This window comes from Ictalurus punctatus, chromosome 6, assembly GCF_001660625.3.
Source record: "Ictalurus punctatus breed USDA103 chromosome 6, Coco_2.0, whole genome shotgun sequence".
Taxonomy (NCBI): Eukaryota; Metazoa; Chordata; class Actinopteri; order Siluriformes; family Ictaluridae; genus Ictalurus; species Ictalurus punctatus.
This window is the reverse complement of record NC_030421.2, coordinates 10,876,507-10,897,174: the sequence shown is the minus strand read 5'-3', so window position 1 is coordinate 10,897,174 and position 20,668 is coordinate 10,876,507. Positions and strand designations below refer to the sequence as shown.

The 20,668-nt window shown below is 37.7% G+C and overlaps 1 protein-coding gene across 3 annotated transcripts in view; it reads right to left on the bottom strand.

Moving 5' to 3' along the window:
• The window catches only part of pgap1 (post-GPI attachment to proteins inositol deacylase 1), a 42,447-nt gene that overhangs the window by 16,662 nt on the left and 5,117 nt on the right, over window positions 1-20,668 (bottom strand). For all 3 annotated transcript variants that reach the window (XM_053680869.1, XM_053680868.1, XM_053680870.1), the window contains exons 3-25: window positions 20,155-20,330; window positions 19,294-19,465; window positions 19,056-19,216; window positions 16,448-16,500; window positions 15,022-15,088; window positions 14,832-14,937; window positions 14,442-14,500; window positions 14,267-14,350; window positions 13,872-13,921; window positions 13,505-13,556; window positions 10,626-10,703; window positions 8,334-8,409; window positions 5,776-5,849; window positions 5,541-5,592; window positions 5,362-5,428; window positions 5,168-5,273; window positions 5,006-5,044; window positions 4,700-4,888; window positions 4,307-4,533; window positions 3,964-4,099; window positions 3,788-3,838; window positions 3,475-3,689; window positions 2,470-2,574 (exon numbers count right to left, since the gene is read on the bottom strand). In XM_053680869.1, the coding sequence (XP_053536844.1) occupies window positions 2,470-2,574; window positions 3,475-3,689; window positions 3,788-3,838; window positions 3,964-4,099; window positions 4,307-4,533; window positions 4,700-4,888; window positions 5,006-5,044; window positions 5,168-5,273; window positions 5,362-5,428; window positions 5,541-5,592; window positions 5,776-5,849; window positions 8,334-8,409; window positions 10,626-10,703; window positions 13,505-13,556; window positions 13,872-13,921; window positions 14,267-14,350; window positions 14,442-14,500; window positions 14,832-14,937; window positions 15,022-15,088; window positions 16,448-16,500; window positions 19,056-19,216; window positions 19,294-19,465; window positions 20,155-20,330 (2,395 nt within the window). The remainder of the gene's footprint in view (window positions 1-2,469; window positions 2,575-3,474; window positions 3,690-3,787; window positions 3,839-3,963; window positions 4,100-4,306; window positions 4,534-4,699; window positions 4,889-5,005; window positions 5,045-5,167; window positions 5,274-5,361; window positions 5,429-5,540; window positions 5,593-5,775; window positions 5,850-8,333; window positions 8,410-10,625; window positions 10,704-13,504; window positions 13,557-13,871; window positions 13,922-14,266; window positions 14,351-14,441; window positions 14,501-14,831; window positions 14,938-15,021; window positions 15,089-16,447; window positions 16,501-19,055; window positions 19,217-19,293; window positions 19,466-20,154; window positions 20,331-20,668) is intronic.

Genomic DNA, 20,668 nt, shown 5'->3' with positions numbered 1-20,668 from the left:
CACGGTGGTTTTGTGATCAGACTATATATAGTGAACACAGTTGTACATTGGTATATTTGTTTCCAGCCATGTGTCAATCTAATGATAGCTCTGTCCATCAACCTGACTCACCACAACAAAACACATCACCGTGTAAATCCTAATCCTAGGGACTATACAACAGTAGTTAAACATTTGCGGAGACTCAGGAACATGAAAATTCAGTAGAACCTTTTTTAGCATGTAAAGTTACCATGACACCCCATGATCACCCCATGATCACCCCATTGATTCGGACTTGAATATCAGTGCAGTTCTCTCCACATGTTAATATAATGTTCCCTACTCGTGTTCATGACATAATTCAGAAAAACAAAGCTACAGAATCTATATTGTGTCGTTATCATCACCAGTGCGTATTATTAAAAATGTTTATAGGGACAGTGAGCAATCACATGGATGTATACAATAATTTACATGTACGCAACCATGGTGGTCCAGGGCCTCAGGTGCAATTATTCCTTTTTATTATGGTGTCATTATAGCCTTAGATCAAATCAGAACACTTGGAGATCTTGGGAGATTGAGAAATGATGCCCAGCCTTGCTTTAGGCAATATCTCTGTAGGATTACAATCCCACTATTTACCAGCATCACAAGGAGGGACCTCTTTGTGATCCAACTAATAACTTGAGTGATCTTAGAAGAAGAATACAACTTGAGACTATGACTAGAAATGACAGGACATGGTTTGAAGGTATGCTTGGACCAAAATGTGTGGAAGTGGATAGACCATATTATAGTCTGGTTTACATTTACATTCATGGCATTTGGCAGACACCCTTATCCAGAGCGACTTACATTTTTCTCAATTATATAACTGAGCAGTTGTGGACTAAGGGCCTTGCTCAAGGCAGCAGTGACAGATTGACAGTGCTGGGATCTGAACTCAAGCTTCTGATCAGTAGTCCAACATCTTAACCACTGAGCTAGACAATTAATGTTAGGTATCCTCTTCTGAATTCCTTCTGCTGCTACAATCAAGAGTTCCATCATCAATGAGGATTAGTGAGCTTGTTCCAGAAGCAACCATGCAAGCCCAAGCCATGACACTACCTCCACCATGTTTCACAGATGAGCTTGTATGTTTTGGATCATGAGCAGATCCTTTCTGTCTCCACACTTTGGCCTTTCCATCACTCTGATAGAGGTTAATCATGGTTCCAGAACTTTTGTGGCTCATCTCTGTATTTCTTTGTGAATTCCAATATGGCTTTCTGATTCTTACTGCTATTGAGTGGATTGCATCTTGTAGTATGGCCTCTATATTTCTGGTCTCTACTTTTGAAGTCTACTTCAAACAGTGGATTGTGATACCTTCACCCCTGCCCTGTGGAGGTTGTTGTTGGTATTACTGAGTGCTATTGTTGGGTTTTTCTTCACAGCTCTCAATGTTCCAGTCAAAAACTGCTGCTGTTTTCCCTGGCTAGCCCATCTGTTGTTCATTACACTAGTGGTTTCTTTATTTTTCAGTACATTCCAAATTGTTGTATTGGCTATGCCTAATGTTTGTGCAATGGCTCGGACAGATTTTCCCTCTTCTCTCAGCTTCAAAATGCCTTTTCTCCTATAGTCGGCTCTCTGGTCTTCATGTTGGTTTATCCTTTTTAACAACAAATGCAGTCTTCACAGGAAAAACCCTGTGCCCAAACTATGAACAGACATTCAGAGCTATTAATTGTTTCAACCATCAATTTAACAGGGTACACCTGGGCAACAAGAAACACCTGAAGGTCACAAGTTCCAATATTTTTGGTGGGTGGGTTCAAACAAAAGGAGCCATGTTCCAAGTTGTTTAACATATCTAGATGTAAATATCAGGAAATTAAATCTGAAATCTATCATCTCATTCATCTTTTGATCTCAAACCCAAATGTCTTCAGTGTATAGCAAAAACAAAAAAAGTGCTAGCCTTGCCTTTCCAATACTTTCAGAGGGGAATGTATATATTGGATAGGCTTTCACACTTAGTTAGACAGGAAGGGAAACAAGTTGCGTGACAAGGCCAAAACAGAACTCTGACTACACTCCCATATTTCTCCATCTGAAAACTTAAGTCTGAAGAATTTAAGCAAATTAAGTTAATCTACTGTGAATCCTGTCTCCTTATCCTTCCACCCTTTGCATTTGACTGAAGTGTTATTCTGCTGTGAAAGAAAACAGGGTGGATGTGTAAGGTTATGATCATTTCCAATTTAGAAGAAGAAGAAGAAGAAGAAGAAGAAGAAGAAGAAGAAGAATTCTAGTATAGAAAATAGGGATCCAGCACCTTCTATGCTTGGACCCCTAATGAACGAATAAATCAACCAGTGAATCAATCACATAATGAAGAAATCAATGAAAGAATGAATTAATGACATTTGCTAAAGTTTACTGTTTCCAACATTAACTAAACTAACTAACTTCTACCACACACGCACACACATTCACCTGTGGCTCAGAGTGAGCGTATTGCAGTTGACGAGTAGCACAGAGGCGATGAGCAGAGGCAATGTGTGTGGCCAGAATGGGTCTGGATCCAAATGAGCCGAATATCTGCAAAAAAAAAAAAAAAAAAAAAAAAAAAAAAGTGTGACAGACAGAGGTGGGAGGTTCTTCAAAATGACAGTGACTACGTTTACATGGACAGCAGTAATCTAATTATTGACTTTACTCTGAGTAAGATAAAAATGTGATTAAGGTGTTTACATGAGTCACTTTTAGAATACTCCTGTCATGTTCCTGTTTTACATGTTTTAGAACATAATTAGATTAACAGCCTGCGTCATTATGTCACTGCGCCACGCCGTCCCTCCACATGTGTAATTTCACGCATCAACATACAGTTAGTCTTCGTTATGGTACCGTATACAGTTTTGGGTGTTTTTATTTAATTTTCTTACGAACGCTTTAAGTGAGGATAATTATTTGTCATGCTGTACGTGCTAATAGACAACTGCTTGAAGCCATGGGCTGCATTCTAAACCGCGTACTTACCATCTATATAGTAGCCGAGATGCATGTATTTTTCCCCACTGCAGGCCTATAGTAGGCAAGTATTCGGTTTGGGACGCAGCCAAACTCTCTTGTTCGCCGTAAAATGTAAAACTGCCGTGTGTGATCATGTCCTGTCGCAAAATGCGGTGAAAACTCTCACATGACGCTCATAATGTGATTAAGGTGTTTACATGTCTGTAATACATGTCCATAATGCGACTAAAACAGGAGTACTCCACCTGTCTTAATTCGATTATTGCTTACTTCGAGTATGACCTTAATTAGATTAAGGTAATTAAAAATTGCTGTTTACATGGTAGTTTCTTAATCAAAGTATGGTCTTAATCAGTTTAAGAGTGGATTATTGCTGTCCATGTAAACGCACTGAGTGAGACAGGCTCTCATTGCTATGAGCAAGCTGATTTATTGAGCCGTGTTATCAACGTATTTGGAAATTACCTGATGTTTCGGCTCCAGTAGATGAGCGACGGTGCGCTGAGCATCACAGGTAGAGTAAGCAGTGCAGACACATTCTGGTGAAGCTGCAAGTCATCTCTGACCTCCTGTAGTGCTGACTCAGATAGGAGTGGGGTGCCATTACATTCATTATGCTTCCTCTGGCCTTCACTAGTGCTGCAGCCGTTCTCTGTGTTCTGCTGCATACTTTGTGGTGCCTGATCAGAAAATAAAAAATAATATAATTATTATTTTTTAAAACAGCATCAGTTAACTTCTGCCAAAGTCACAGACTCAAGCAATATCAAACACTTACCAGGTTCAGCATGTGACTTAAAGACCTCTCGGTCATCTGTAAGCGGAGAACCTAGACAATAATGCACAATTACACAGATCTAAACACAGAAAAATGTACAGTAATATACAAAAAACTAATGCAGTCTTTAATTCTATTGAGCTCCACACAGGAAGGCTTTGTGGAGCTCCGCATACCCGGTAGAGGTGGAGCAGAAAGCCGGCGGTGACTGAAAGGGCTCCGCAGGTGAGTCTGCCCAGCGCAGTCAGACTGAGGATGAGGAGGATCTGAGCGGGAAGATGAAGGGTGCCACAATGGCGAGAGACTGAAGGCCTGCAGCAGAAATACCTCAACTCAGTTAAAGTCCAAGCCTATGCATTTTAAATACTTATAACAACCAGGATTTCACTCAGTGTTCATGTCTTCACCTAATAAACATATCAACTGAACTAAACTAAATATCATGAACAATAAGTTTATGTTTCTGAACTTTGGTCTTTTTATTTCTATTCCTTTACTCCTGAATTGTTGGTCATTTACCTGTGCAGTGGAGCCAAGAGGAAAGACAGGGCGCGTAAAAACATGCTGAGAACAGCACTTCCCCAAAACGCCACTGCAGCACCCAGAATGCACAGCAGTGGTGAAACAAGGCGGGGCCAGTCCTGCTTAGGCCCCACTACATCATGGGATAGGTCTTCCAATGTGGTTAAAGACAAGAGGTCTACTGCAGGGAGACCAAGAGCAGACCAGCCTTCCTGAAACCAGCCCTGTCTGTGTGTGTGTGTGGGGGGGGAGCATATCAACCAAATATAGAATAAATTCTGATAAAACTGATGAAAGCAAAACAAATTGCAAATAAAATGAATTACACAAAAACAATGACTGATAAATCTAGCCCAGTCCAGGTAAGATCTAAACGAGCAGACAGTGAACTTGCCTGAGGAACAGGTGCAGCAGCAGGACAGGAGGCTCTAGTTTATGTAGCTGTAAACCTTTAGCTACAGTGTCTCTCGTGTTCACGGCTCGACCCGTTCGCAGGACAGAAGACATTTGACTCTTTAAAGCGAGCAGCAACGCCACAGCCACATACACAGGCAACGCAGGTCCACAGAAACGCAGGATCTGAGAAACCAGAAATCCTTTTGAATATCAATTTATGCAATCATTTGAATTTTCTGAAACAGAGCAAAGGCTTTGAAGGTTGGAAGATCTGAGCAGGTGTGTGTTTAGCAAGTGTACCTGTCCGAGTACTTTAGGGAAGGAGGCGCGCACTGAGACCTGCAGTGAGATCAGACACCATGTTAGTCACTCAGTGTGAACTGAGTGGTAACATTTAATTTTAATAAAATAAAAATAATTTAAAAACTAAAGTGGGAACTAATGTTTTATGGGTAAAATCACCTTGTACTGGCAGTTGGGAGCAGTGTGGAGCAATAAAAGGGCACTTGAGGTGTTGTCTTGGCGACTGGTGTGCAGCATGCCACTAATCTCTGTGACTGAGGGAATGCTGGAAATGACACCAATTTTTATTAGAACAACAAGGAAGGTTAAAACAAAAACAAAAATGTGCGATATTACTGGCTTTGCTCAAATACCTTGCTGTGATGAAGGAATCCTCTCGAAACCACGGCACCTTTAATCTGTAGATACTGGGAAGTCTTTCTACAAGCAATAAAAACCCCACCATTTGTTTCACAGACATTTACAAATGGATTAAACAGGTGTCAGGTACCATGACTAGTATTTAAATGGAAAGTTCCATTTATCAGTTTACCTTTGGTGACCTTGCATTGGCTGTTTACTGTGATTTTAAAGGCCTGATAAACCTGTTAGGTGAAGAAAATTACAGATTAAAAAGTACATGCAGCGATTAAGGGTGCCAAGCACCAGTTGATTCAGATAGAATTATTAGTGGGCCAAAAAGAAGCCAGCAGCTTTGGTAATTATTTGGTAGTTAAAAGGAAACATATAATGTATAAATAGAAAACATAAAGCAGGGTGAGCTTTACCTGGTGAAAGTGTTGCAGTTGTAGTGTGTGCAGTAGACCGGACGAGTTGATGGTGACCTCACTTACTGTCAAACCTGCCAAAAAGGTGCATCATTATTATAATTAATCTATCACTATTAGAATATTGCTGCTATTTCTCATTTTTAAGAACAGCAAAGATTCTGACCTTTAGGTTCACTACTACTAACTAGTAATACTACTACTAACTAGTACTACTGCTACTATTACTACAACTCCAACAGAAAGCCTGTTTAACAGTAATAAATGGCAGAAGGAGATGTTAAGCCTGACTCTACTGTTTTGGGACTTGACCCTTTGGCATAACTTTCTACAGCTGAAGTGTGCACTATCTGTAATAACTTTTCCCTCTTTTAATCCTAGTTAAATAAAAGTGGAATCCTGCGGAGTTGTATGTTAGGATGAGTGGAGTGTCCCAGAGCAGCTTTCACAAAGTGGACCCCAACAAATGGATACCAATTTACTTACTTCCATTTCATTTCCACTGGAGTTACTGACTTTAAAGATCAAATACATATTTAACCTGGCTAAAAACTCTAATTCAAACAACTGTAGTAATTTATTCAACTTTAGAAATGATATTGTATGATTTAAAACATTTTGTAAAAATTTTCTTTAGACAGTCCGTACAGGATTTCATGGAGTTTTTGACTCTGCTGCGGCCTTTTTTTTTTTTTTTTTTTTACAAAGTTTTGTGGAAAACGACTTGTATTGGCATAATTGCAGCTGCACATGATGTTTGTTGGGAAATGAGACCTTTTAGCTGTACTCGTGTTCAACTCAAATGAATCGAAGAGGGCTTTGGCTTAATGCACGTTGTGCTGATATTACATGACGCGTCTTGGCCCAAATCTGCGGTAATTCTGAAAAATTGCAAGCTCCTCCGAACATTGCAGAGTTTGCTTAACTTTCCATTCATTTCTGTGATCACAAATTTGCAAAATTCTGGAGTGACTGATTAAGATTTGTAATTCTTCTCTAGACATCTTATTCCATTATATACAGTATAAGCCAATTTCACACGAGATTGCTTTTAAAATCTTATTTTTGCCTAATTTATTATAAAGTTGTATATTTGTTTATCACAGAGAATAAGAAATATTAGAAATATTAAATAGATTCCCCTGTAAACACAACCGTGCATGAATTTTGGCAGTGAATAAATAATTTCCCAACAAAACAGATACAGACTTCCAGTTTTACATGGTATGAATGTTTTAAATTAGACCACTTCCCTTTTTAGATTTTCCTGAGGGTTTACACTTCTAGTTCACTTACAGTGCCTTGGAAAAGTATTCACCCCCCTTGGCATGTTTCCTATTTTGGTGCATTACAGCCTGAAATTTAAATGGATTTTTTTTTTTTGGATTTCATGTAATGGACATACACAAAATTGTCCAAAGTGAAATGAAAAAAAAAATAGAACCTGTTAAAAAAAAAAAATAATAAAATAATAATAATAATAAAATAATAATAATTAAAAAAAAAAAAAACAGAAAAGTGGTGCATGCATACCTATTCACCCCCTTTGCTATGAAGCCCCTAAAAAAGATCTGATGCAACTATTTACATTCAGAAGTCACATAATTAGTTCAATAAAGTCCACCCGTGTGCCATCTAAGTGTCACATGATCTCAGTACATAATCACACCTCTTCTGAAAGGCTCCAGAGTCTAACACCACTGAGCAAGCGGCACCATGAAGACCAAGGAGCTCTCCAAACAGGTCAGGGTCAAAGGTGTGGAAAACGCCATGTCTGGCACAAACCCAAAACCTCTCATCACCCAGAGGACACCATCCCCTTCGGCAGGGACTGGGAAACTGGTCCGAATTGAAGGAATGATGGATGGCGCTAAATACAGGGAAATTCTTGAGGGAAACCGGTTTTAGTTTTCCAGAGATTTGAGATTGGGACGGAGGTTCACCTTCCAGCAGGACAATGACCCTAAGCATACTGCTAAAGCAACACTTGAGTGGTTTAAGGCAAAACCTTTAAATGTCTTGGAATGGCCTAGTCAAAGCCCAGACCGCAATCCAATTGAGAATCTGCAGTATGGCTTAAAGATTGCTGTCCACCAGCAGAACCCATCCAACTTGAAGCAGCTGGAGCAGTTTTGCCTTGAAGAATGGGCAAAAATCCCAGTGGCTATATGTGCCAAGCTTATAGAGACCCCAAGAGTCTTGCAGCTGTAACTGCTGCAAAAGTTGGCTCTACAAAGTATTGACTTTGGGAGAGTGAAGAGTTATGCAAGCTCAAATTTTCTGTTTTGTTTGTCTTATTTCTTATTTGTTTCACAATAAAAAATATTTTTCATCTTCAAAGTGGTAGGCAGATTGTGCAAGTCAAATGATACAAACCCCCAAAATATCCATTTTAATTCCAGGTTGTAAGGCAACAAAATAGGAAAAATGCCATGGAGGGGTACTTTTGCAAGGCACTGTATAACTGAGGCCTGATATTTTGGGGTCTGAGGTATTTAAAAGAGCCCTCACCGAGAGACGGGTAAAGAGCTTGTGGGAAATAAAGAGTGCGAGCTCACCGAAAGAGAGAACATGAGGGACAGGTACTGGGACAGTCAGGCTTTCCTCTCTCTGCCACTCACACTCCACTATAAACTGAAAAAAATAAAATAAAATATTCAACAGAAACCTCTAAAATAGTTGTCATAGGCAGACAATATACAGAAATATTCAATTCAATTCAATTTTATTTGTATAGCGCTTTTTACAATAGACATTGTCTCAAAGCAGCTTTACAGAAATATCAACACGGTATACAGATATTAAAGGTGTGAATTTATCCCAACTGAGCAAGCCACTGAGTGGCGACGGTGGCAAGGAAAAACTCCCTAAGATGTTTTAAGAGGAAGAAACCTTGAGAGGAACCCGACTCAGAAGGGAACCCATCCTCATCTGGGTAACAACAGATATTGTGAAAAAGTTCATTATGGATTTATATGAAGTCTGTATGGCGTTAAGAGCAGCCGTAGTCCCAGCAGTCTGGAATTAAAGAAGATTTGAGCTCCATCCAGAGGCAGAAAGGATCTGGATCTCTAGTATCTCCATAAATTCGTGTGGGGCTCGGCGAAAGGAGAGAGGGAGAAAGTAGAACAGAATCTAGTCAGGGTAGGCTTGAGTAAACAAATACGTTTTAAGCTTAGACTTAAACACTGAGACTGTGTCTGAGTCCCGAACACTAATAGGAAGACTGTTCCATAACTGTGGGGCCCTATAAGAGAAAGCTCTTCCCCCTGCTGTAGCCTTCACTATTCGAGGTACCGTCAGATAGCCTGCATCTTTTGATCTAAGTAGGCATGGCGGATCATATAAAACCAAAAGGTCGCTTAGATATTGTGGCGCGAGACCATTTAGTGCTTTATAGGTTAATAAGAGTATTTTATAATTAATGCGAGATTTTACTGGGAGCCAATGCAGTATTGATAATACCGGTGTGATATGGTCGTATCTTCTAGTTCTAGTTAGGACTCTAGCAGCTGCATTCTGGACTAATTGGAGCTTATTTATATTCCTACTGGAACATCCAGACAGTATGGCATTACAATAATCTAATCTAGAGGTGACGAATGCATGAACTAGTATTTCCGCATCATGTAGTGACAATATGTTTCTTATTTTAGAAATATTTCTCAGATGAAAGAAGGCTATCCTAGTAATATTATCTACATGAGCATCAAATGATAGGCTGGAGTCAATAATCACTCCAAGGTCTTTAACTGCTGCACATGATGAAACAGAAAGACCATCCAGAGTAACCATGTGATCAGAAAGAATACTTCTAGCTACACGTGGGCCTAATAAAAGTATTTCTGTTTTATCAGAATTAAGCAGAAGGAAGTTAATTAACATCCAATGTCTAATGTCCTTTACACAATCCTCAACTTTACTAAGCTTATGTCTGTCCTCTGGCTTCGCTGAAACATACAACTGTGTATCATCAGCATAACAGTGGAAGCTAATTCCATGTTTACGAATAATTTGACCTAGGGGTAGCATATATAAAGTAAAGAGCAGTGGGCCTAAAACAGAACCCTGTGGAACTCCAAAAGTAACCTCAGTACGCATGGAGAATTCACCATTTACATCTACGAACTGATAACGATCGGTGAGATAAGACCTGAGCCAGGAGAGGACTGTTCCCTTAATACCAACAACATTTTCTAATCTATCAAGGAGAATAGTGTGATCTATAGTATCAAAAGCTGCACTAAGGTCGAGTAACACAAGCAGCGAGACACAACCCTGATCGTAAGTCAGTAGAAGGTCATTTACTACTTTAACTAACGCTGTCTCTGTGCTATGATGAGGTCTAAATCCTGACTGATATATTTCATGAATGTTATTCCTATCTAAGTACGAGCATAACTGCTTTGCTACAACCTTTTCTAAAATCTTAGAGATGAAGGGGAGATTTGATATTGGTCTATAGTTGGACAATTGAGACGGGTCAAGATCAGGTTTTTTAATCAAGGGTTTAATAACTGCTAAATAGGGGGGAAAAAAGGATCTGTGCTAAGCTCTTTTAAATATTTAAATAATTTAAAGGAATATCATTAATGGCTTTCAACTAACGTTTAAAAGATTCACAACTTGAACCAATCTGTGTATTTAATTTGGGTTCAGAGGAGAGTTTACATATTCCAGTGTGTTTCTCGGTTATGGCCTGAAACTAAAATACAGGTCAGGTGGTTCCTGCTCTGTGTGAAGGGTCCCGAGTCTCCGATGTGAAGAATTTGATCCTTCTCTCATCCTCCCATATGACTGAGAGAAGATGAATGACAGGTTTTTGTGGATTATTATTATTTTTTTTGTACCTGTCGTGCATTGGGGTTTGAGGCGTCAATGACCAGATGAGAGATGGCAAACAGCTCACTCAGTTTCACACTTCTGACCTATAGCGAAAGAGATGAAAGAGTAAATGTAACTTCCATCAATATTTATGTAAAGTTTAAAAAAACAAACCAAAACAAACAAACAAACAAACAAACAAACAAACAAACAAACAAACAAACAAACAAAACACAACACACACAATATGCAATACAGGAAGAGAAAAGGAAGGGCAGGATAATAGCATTATTCTACACACTGTATAATTAGGAGAGACAGTGCAGCACAGTAAATATACAGGTGTGAAAATAATGGATATAAATGACATCAAAAATAACAGCCTCAACACTGAGACTCAGAATGATAAAGAACATTTCAGCATCTGTAGAAAAACGCACCAATATCCACACTGGATATACCCTGGACTGTTGTAAGCATGTTAATAGGTAAAGAACAATCCCCCTGGTCACCTGCCAATTCCAACTCCATATCTCACTGTCCCTATCACACTACAACTACCAACCAGGGAGCTTCATCTGAGACCTGAAGCCAACGAGCTACATCTTTTCAAACTGCTGATCATGCTGCATCAAAGGGCATCGTAACACACATGGAGCACTTATCACACCCTTCACTGCTCCACGCTCTCACCGATCCTCTAGCACTGCTCGACTGGTCCCACCATATCTCAGGGTTCAAGGAAGGTATGCATCGAGACTCTTCTCTGTTCTAGCACATCGGTGATGGAACAAACTTCCCCTAGATGTCCGAACAGGTGAGTCACTGGCTGTCTTCAAAGGCCGTCTAAAGACCTACTTCTTAGTACGGTACTTAAAATTGCGTTTAAAACTAAATAAATAAATTTTAAAAAGTGTTGTGTGTGTGCTTTTCTTAATATATTACCTCCCCAACCGAGTTTTTTTTTTTTATTGATAGTACTCTTAGTCCCTGTATGAAGATGTATTTATTCATAGAGACTTGAAGGTACTTCTGTTAGTTGCTATGGATAAGGGCATCTGCCAAATTCCATAAATGTTTGTCTTCTTCCACACACATGAGCTCATAGGCACAACCAATTTTCTAGTACCTCTCATAGTCCCTCTCACCGTCCCTCTCACCAAGACAGACCAACATTGCTCTCTTGACTCCCGGCCATGGATTTCTGTGTCATCCTTGGGATTAGGCGAGATCGACTCCCAAGGATGCCACAGAAATCCATGGCCAGGAGTCAAGATAGCAAAGTTGGTCTGTCTCCAGGAGATAGGGTGAATGCTTTACTTTTGCTCCATTCAAACAGAGTGTGAACTTACATACATACATACATACAGTAAAACATCTTTTTTTTTTTTTTTTTTTACACAATGGAATACTTTGTTGCCAGCTGTCCAACACCACATTATCATCATCATCATCATCATCATCTTAACTGCCCAATATTTGGCAAGACCGATGTTATGCAAAAGGCCTGGGGAAATGAACCTTTCCCTTCATTGGAATCAATGCATCTGGCCCTGCTTTAAAGCTTGTTAATTAAGAGTTATGTTGAATATGTAATAAGCGACTGAGTTTGCTAGTAAACAACTTTCTACTCCTTCTTTACTTGCATGCCAAACACCAGACTTTTAATACTTTAAATATGATGTAAAGCTTAAAAATTAAATTAAAAAAAAAAAAAGAAGATAGATTGTTTGGCTTACCCAGGGAAAATATGTTTAAATTAAGACTGGCCTTTCAAGTCCAAAGAGATACAGACAAACAAAAGTTGTGATTATCCAAAGTCACCTAAAAAAAAATCCTCTTATAGTAATAAGTTTGAGTAAGCATATTGGGCAAAGTGTGAAAAGTGTCACTGCAGCAAACAGCAGCTGAAAATCTCAAAGGAATATCTGAGTTATTATTAAAACATGTGACTGGCTATTGCATAATCAAATAAATTTAATAGAAAATTGATAATTTTTATTGGCTAAAAGTCAACGATAAATATTAGGGATACAATCAAAGTTTATTTGAGCCTTTTACTCTAAAATGCATTTGAGCAGGATTGTAAATCAAGTATGGTAACACAGCAGAGATTGGTTAAAAGACCTGCATTTCTAAATGTTATATTGTTTGTGTTTCTTCATAGTGTGACAGAAGAGCAGATGTAGCTGCACTGTGCGTCTAATTTAAAATAGACATTATCAGGGAAAAAAAAAAAAAAAAAAAAGAAAAAAGAAAAAAAAAAAAAAAGCACAGGCATGCACTCATTATTGAGACTGTGTTTAACAGGTAGTGTAAGACAAAACAAATGTTTAAAGCGCACCTATTATGGTTGTGAAACGTGCCTAATTTTGTTTTAAAGGACTCATACAATAGATTTACATGCATCCAAGGTCAAAAAAAACTTTAATGTGCTCATAATTTAAACTGCAGCATTCCCTTTTCCTCCCCAGTGTCAAAACGACTCGTTCAATGATCCGTTATAAAGGATTCGTTCTAAACTCCTCCTTTCAGAGAGCATACTCTGCTCTGATTGGTCAGATGTCCCAGTCTGTTGTGATTGGTCTACCACTGTCAGCGTGTGTCAAAAAAGAAAACGAGTTTCAGCTCCGTCTGTTCGTGCGCAGCCGATGAAACCTGAGGCGGGGCTTTTTGTTACAAACCCATCTGGAATAACTAACGACTCGTTTCAGCTGTTCAGATTCGGTTCCTTCTTTTGGGACTCAATAACTCCATTTGTCTTGCACTTTTTTTTCTTTTCTTTTTTTTTTTAAACTTTGCAGACTTTTTACATTCAAAAACAGCTCTATAACACACTACATGAAAGGTAATATTAGAAATTGCATAATAGGTGCACTTTAGGGGAAAAAAAACCCCCGCTTACTTTATAGGCTGGAAGTAGTTCTGTTCTGAAGGACAAATCCACTGCTTGCACACTTAAAGAAAATAGAACAAAAAGGGGAAAATATTAAATAAAAATAATGAATTAATTATTCATAAATGAATTAACAGATCTAGCATTTTCTGTTAACCAAGTTCAGATGTTACAACCTATATATATATATATATATATATATATATATATATATATATATATATATATATATATATATATATATATATATATATATATATACTGTAAATCAATGGATATACAGTAATAACACTCTGATTCAAGACAGCTTTCTGGTGGAACTGTTTAAATATTATAATCTTCCTGATATGTTTCACTTTAATTACTTAACACTCACCACACGGAGCCGTTCATTTGCGTGCAGCCAAAGAGCCAGCTGGACATTTCCTGTTAGACAGAAATAGAAGCCCTTTTACACTCTGAACATTTCTGAATTCACTGTGATGAGTACACAGTGAGAAAATCGTAACACATTGTCTTAAATCTTTACTTACAGCACATTTTAAACATTCACTGATCCAAAAAAATGTAATGCAATAAAATCAGAGGCAGTCTTTAGATTTTTTTTTTTTTTAAACAGATTTCATTATTGTAGCAGTGCTCCTCTGAAAGCATTCAAACAATTATATTTGAAAATGTATAGCTAAATGAGTTTGGTTTTTTTCTTTTTTAAATAAATAAATGAATAAATGAATGAATGCCATAATTTGCAGACTGAGACTGCATGCTCACCAGGTTGCTGTTGCGGCAGTAGAAGTGTGTGTAGGCTTTCCTCCGGCTGGAAAGCGCAAACAGGAAGTACTGAACTCGAACTTCCTGTGGAGTTGTGGATGAAACAAAGATGGGACGTGTTAAACCCATGTGGCAGAGTGATAACTGTGTAGTAGAGTACGCGAACGTGCACCACCTTGGGAGCGCTGTAGAACAGACGGAGCGTGTTCACTTCACTCCAGGCCTCCAGGGTGCCTAGAGAAAGAGAGAGAGAGAGAGAGAGAGAGAGAGAGAGAGAGAGAGAGAGAGAGAGAGAGAGAGAGAGAGAGAGAGAGAGAAAGAAAGAGAGATAGAGATAGAGAGAGAGAGAGAGAGAGAGAGAGAGAGCGAAAATGTTGAAGGAGAGGCATGTAAGTTAAACACTAAAGTAATATTCTCTGATCAACTGTGTACAATGAATAGCAATACTATAAGGAGTATTGCAATTACAAACTATATATGTGGTAGTAATTCAAATTCTCACTTACCTTGTACTACTATTCGACCAAATCCCTAAAAGACACAGTTAACACACTCTTACACACACCTGAGAAGCTGACAGGGGAGTTGATTTGCTCTCCAGGGAGCCGTACTGGGTGGCGAATGAAGTGATGATTCAGTACAGACATCCTTCTCTCGGTATCCTTTGTGAACTGCGGAATAAGACGCATCAGTATTAGGCACATCCTGCACGCACACACATGATCAAGGCTGATCTAATGCATCACGGTACCCACCTGCCCCGTTTCAGGCTCAATGAGGTCGAAGAACGCTCGCACTGTGGCCAGCACCAACTCCTTACACCTTGGAAAAAATATTCATATTCACACAAAACTGAGTTTAAACAAAATCCATAAAAATAAATAAATAAAAATGTTTTTAAAAAGAGCAGCAAGCACAGAAGCATCCGAGTAAAAAAAAAAGAAGAAGGGAAAAAAAAGAAAAAAAAAAAAAGTCAAATCACTATTAAAAACATGAGGAAAGAAACATCACCACAATGTGGACAGTTCATATTATTGTGACACTTTGGTCAGACATCACTTCACTATAGCTACTCACCAGCGGGAGGCTTTGTACATTTTGCTTCCACACACGTGAAAGATATGAACGTAGCAAATACTCCATACTACGGCTGCAACTAACGATTATTTTCATAATCGATTAGTTGATGATTTTTTAAATTATTATTATTAATTGATTAATCAGATTGAGGGGACAAACTTTCAGTACCATTTTTTTCATTTATTTAAAATAAAATTCACAAACTGAGTGTAACAAATATAAACTTCAGAATAAAACTTATATAAAAATTATATAAGAGAGAAAAGATCCCAATACACACAGACACGCACCAGAATATATATTATTCCTTTAGGACTATAGTTTAATTCAGTGCTTTTTGGGCATCCGTAAAAATAATGCATAAATATATAATATAAACTAATATACAAGTACGTTTATATTATATAATAATATTTATGCATTACTTTTGATAAAAGGTAACGTTGACAAACAGTAAACTGCAGAAGGTCATTGCTGGTGTCTCTGGGTATCTGTTAAAGCTAGCGGCGTCAATTTACATGCATATGACGCCATGTGCCGTCGACTAGGAAGCGGCTTATACTTCTGGTTAGTAAAAAAAAAAACAAAAAAACACGAGTTCCGTTTGAGAAGATATTACTTTTCTAAAATTCATACACTAGACGGTAGAGTACACATTGCATAGTGTAAGTTATTTGGGACACAACTTTAGTATTTACTCTCCGATGTGCATTTTCGGAACAGAAGTAATGTAATGAGTAAACGCACCCTGTGTTGCCGCAGACCAACTAATCCATAATGAGATTCATTGACAACAATTTTCATAACCGATTATTATCGATTAGTTGTTGCAGCTCTACATACAATACTGTATACCCAGAAATGCCTTTTAAACACAGATTCTATAAACATTAACACTTTAACGAAAAGGACAGACCTTTATTTATTTATTATTATCGATTAGTTGTTGCAGCTGTACTCCACACTCACACTAATAAGATACCATTGTGCAGTTACTGTTGTGGGACTTTAAGCCCTAGCCTCACTTACTCCGGTTTGAAAAATATCACCACTCCTCAGATAAAGTTCTTACTTGGATACTAGTATAAGTGACCTACGTACCACACGATGGACAGGTGATCTGTAGACACCCATGTCCTGGGAACAGCAGTCACCTATGAAAAATAGAGCACATCTCGATACCATGACCTGTTCTTTAGTTGGGTTTGATAATACACTGGCATGATGGGATGCCTGGTAATGCCTAGGCTATACCGGTACAGAACATCATCACAAATATAGTTATTTACAGGTTTAAAGAACAAACACACCAGGTGATATCGGGAAAAATTTCTTTCCATAAATATTTCAGCACTTCTTGCACCTCTGATTTAATGTTATACAGTTTACTGAATGAACATATCATATGGATAAGCCCACAATTTCAGACTCCATCAAACAGATTGTACTGTCATCAAGGAGCCAACTACTCCATGTTTATTGTATTGATCTAGTTTACTTATTCATTAGTTGTAAATACCATTTATTTGTAGTTTATGTAACATTTTTCATTTACACTAAATATACCAAAGACGTTCCCCTCTAAAACTAGGTTTAATCTTGATAAGTGATTAGATAAAAGAACTTAAACAGCATTTAGACTAAGCTCATACTAATTATTCAAGACAAATATGGACGAGAAATCCTCATGAGAAACCCTGTTGGATTTATTTATTCATATTCAATTCTAATCAATTAAATTCAGTTTTATTTCTATAACTGTATACTACATGGTCAAAAAGTGCAACTGTGTAACTGGGAAATCCATTATAGTTTTCACATCAAGTCTGTTTTGTTGAACTTATCCAGTGTTCACTGATGGAGACTTGGGGGCAAAATTGTTCGTGACAATTTCAGTCCTAAAGCTATCATAGAATAACTGTTCATGTGAACTGTGGCAAATGTGGTAATATATACAGTATGTGTATATATTACACACACATTATATATACACATATTTTATATATATATATATATATATATATATATATATATATATATATATAAATAAAATATGTGTATATATATATATAAAATATGTGTATATATATATATATATATATATATATATATATATATATATATATATATATATATATATATATATATATATATATATATATATATATATATATCTATCAGTGATGCACCGATACATCGGCCAATAATCGGCCGATAAAGTGAATTTTTCATGCAATGGGCCATCGGTTGATAGTTTAGAAACATCCGATGATCAGGGCCGATTATATCCTGCCAATCAAAAGAGGGCGGGAAAACACATCGATTTCGTGCTGTGTGTAAAAATTATGTCTCGTGTGGAATGACGACAAAACTGCAGTTTGTAAGCTCTGCACTGAAGGTTAATGAATGACTGCTTTTACACCTGATGCTGCAGCAGTGAAGCGGGAGTTTCGGAGTAGAGTCTAAATTTTTTTTGCTGCGCTGCTCGCGCTGAATTAAAGCGCCTGTACACTGCAGAAAGACTTAAATATGAGATGACAAAAAGGGATATTATAATTATATATATATATATATATATATATATATATATATATATATATATATATATATATATATATATATATATATATATGTAGCACAGAAAAATATATTTATAGAGTAGTATATTTCCAGTTAATGTTAATATATATATATATATAAAAAAATGTATTATATATTACCAGTTTGATGTTAATGATGAAGTAGAAATGCTTTTGTTTGTGGTGAGTGAATGTGAGACTAACAGGAGGTTTTTTAGAAGTCAGTCAGTTAATTCTGTTAATATGAATTAATAACATTCAATAAGTTAAGAAATCTTACTTTAATCTTCAGAATTTAGTTCATGTGTTAATGTTAATTAGAGTAATGTGTTTTCTGTTTATGAGACCAGTTACTGTGAAACAACTTGTTGAAATGGAGAGAATAAAGTTTTTATTTGCATTTCTTTCAGAATTGAGGAATTAATTATTATTAATTTAGAAGAAGGTATAAAAGGCAGAACTATCGGTATCGGCCGATATCACTCTGAATAATCGGTTATCGGTATCCGCTGAGAAATTTACTATCGGTGCATCTCATATATATTATACATACATACACACACACACTACCAGTCAAAAGTTTGTCACACTTGACTGAAATGTTTCTTATGATCTTTTGATCTGAAGGTGTATGATTAAATGTTTGAAATCGGTGTAGACAAAAATATAATTGTGCCAACGTATTAATTTCTTTCAATAGAAAACTAACATTTTATTCACAATTTTTTTTTTTTTAATGGATGACTTGGAGTAAAATATTCCGCAAAGCAGCCAATCAGTGGGAACTCCTTTAATACTGTTTAAAAAGCATCTCAGGGCAATTCCTCAAGAACTTGGCTGAGAAAATGGCAAGAATACATTTCTGGAAATTCTAGGCAAAATGGGTGTCTACTTTGAAGATGATAAAATATTAAATTATTTTGATTTATTTATTGATTGATTTTTTTTTTTTTTTTATCACAACCTAATTCCCATAGTTCCATTTGTGTTAGTCCAGAGTTTTGATGACTTGATTTTTATTCTAAAATGTGGCAAAAAAAAAAAAGAAGAATGTGTGTGTCAAAACTTTTGACTGGTAGTGTATATATACTTTGTGCGTGTATATATATGTCGCTTTTCCTCTTCCTCACCACAACGACCATCTTGTTCAGGTCCTCAGCTGGGCAGGTCAAGGTGGTCAGGCCTGAGCGAACCTGATAGTCACGGTATCCACCGCCCACAGACAACACAGTCACGTTACGCAAATCCTCTGCCCTGGCACTCCAGCACCGCCTGACAGACGAGTAGAAATCTACAGCAGACACAAAAACAAATTAAATGAACACTCTCGTAACCAGTACACATGTGAGGCTTTGAGAACTTTCCTACCGAGTATGAAAGGATCCAAGGAGAGAACAGGGGCCTGATGAGGAGAGGCCTGGGTGAGGATAAGGCTGACTAGGCGAGGATTAAAGCGAGGGAGGGAGAACAGAGCTCGCGCGATCACACCACCCATAGAATGACCCACCAACACCACACTGCTCGGAGGATCTGGAAGGTTCTGTTAAAGACAGGAAAGATGCATCGTTTCACAATAAACAGCACTGATGGTTGGTAATATACAGTAACCTTTACAGCATCGAAAACTGAAGCAGAAAACTAGAATTTTACCTACACTATATAATAAGGAAGACATTTGAAACATTCCCAAGAAGGGGGCAGGGCCAGGAAGAGAAGGCTGATCTCACAACGACATCTTATAGCACAGCAGCAAGACTTTTCCTAACATTACTGCTATTAGTGGTGTTGTTTAATCAACTCCCACAGCATCCCACATTTTCTCTCGACACTGAATGTGGTGTGTCAGCAGTAGTAGTTAGCTCAAAGCACCACTGTACTTCAACAAACAAGGTTCTTAAGATATTTAATGGGTCTTTTTTTGTAAAAGAGAGACTGTAGTATGGTTCTACATAGATCCTTTGAATGGCTCCACTGCCACAGAACCTCTTAAGGTGTATAAACAATAAGGATCTGTGACCCTGAAATGGTCATCTGTCCTCCGTGCTGTCTCTGTAGAACAAATGATCCTACTACAACGTCTCTGTTTGGCACAGAAGATAATAAATAAATTCAATATGCATTATTTATTACCTCAGTAGAGTCCTAAACACCTCCTTCGACTCAGACAATTATCCTTGGAAAACATCTGATAGTTAACTCTGCATTACTCCCCAACCTTTGACCTCTGACCTTGTAAAGCTGCAGGATGACCTTGATGCTCTCATGGAGGAAGCGAGTTTGCCGGATCAGGCTTCCACCATACAGGGCCACCAGCTCCTCATTATAATCGATGGTGAAGACGTTCAGATGGATTTCTCCATCCAACCCTTCAGCTTTCCTCAATGCCACGGAGCCCAGAGAACGAGCTGCAAGTTTAGGACACATGGTGCAAAGTGTTCCTTGACTACATAGCCAGTGACTGAGACAATCCTTTATATGAACTCTGCATATAATTCTGTAAAGAATCAATAATAGCACCAAAATGCTCAAATGCTGCAAAGTGGATCAGATTCCAGATCTGAACAGCAATGTCTGTCCCAGTAACGAATATATTATATACACACACACACACACACACACACACACACACACACACACACACACACAGTATCTCACAAAAGTGAGTACACCCCTCACATTTTTGTAAATATTTGATTATATCTTTTCATGTGACAACACTGATGAAATGACACTTTGCTACAAT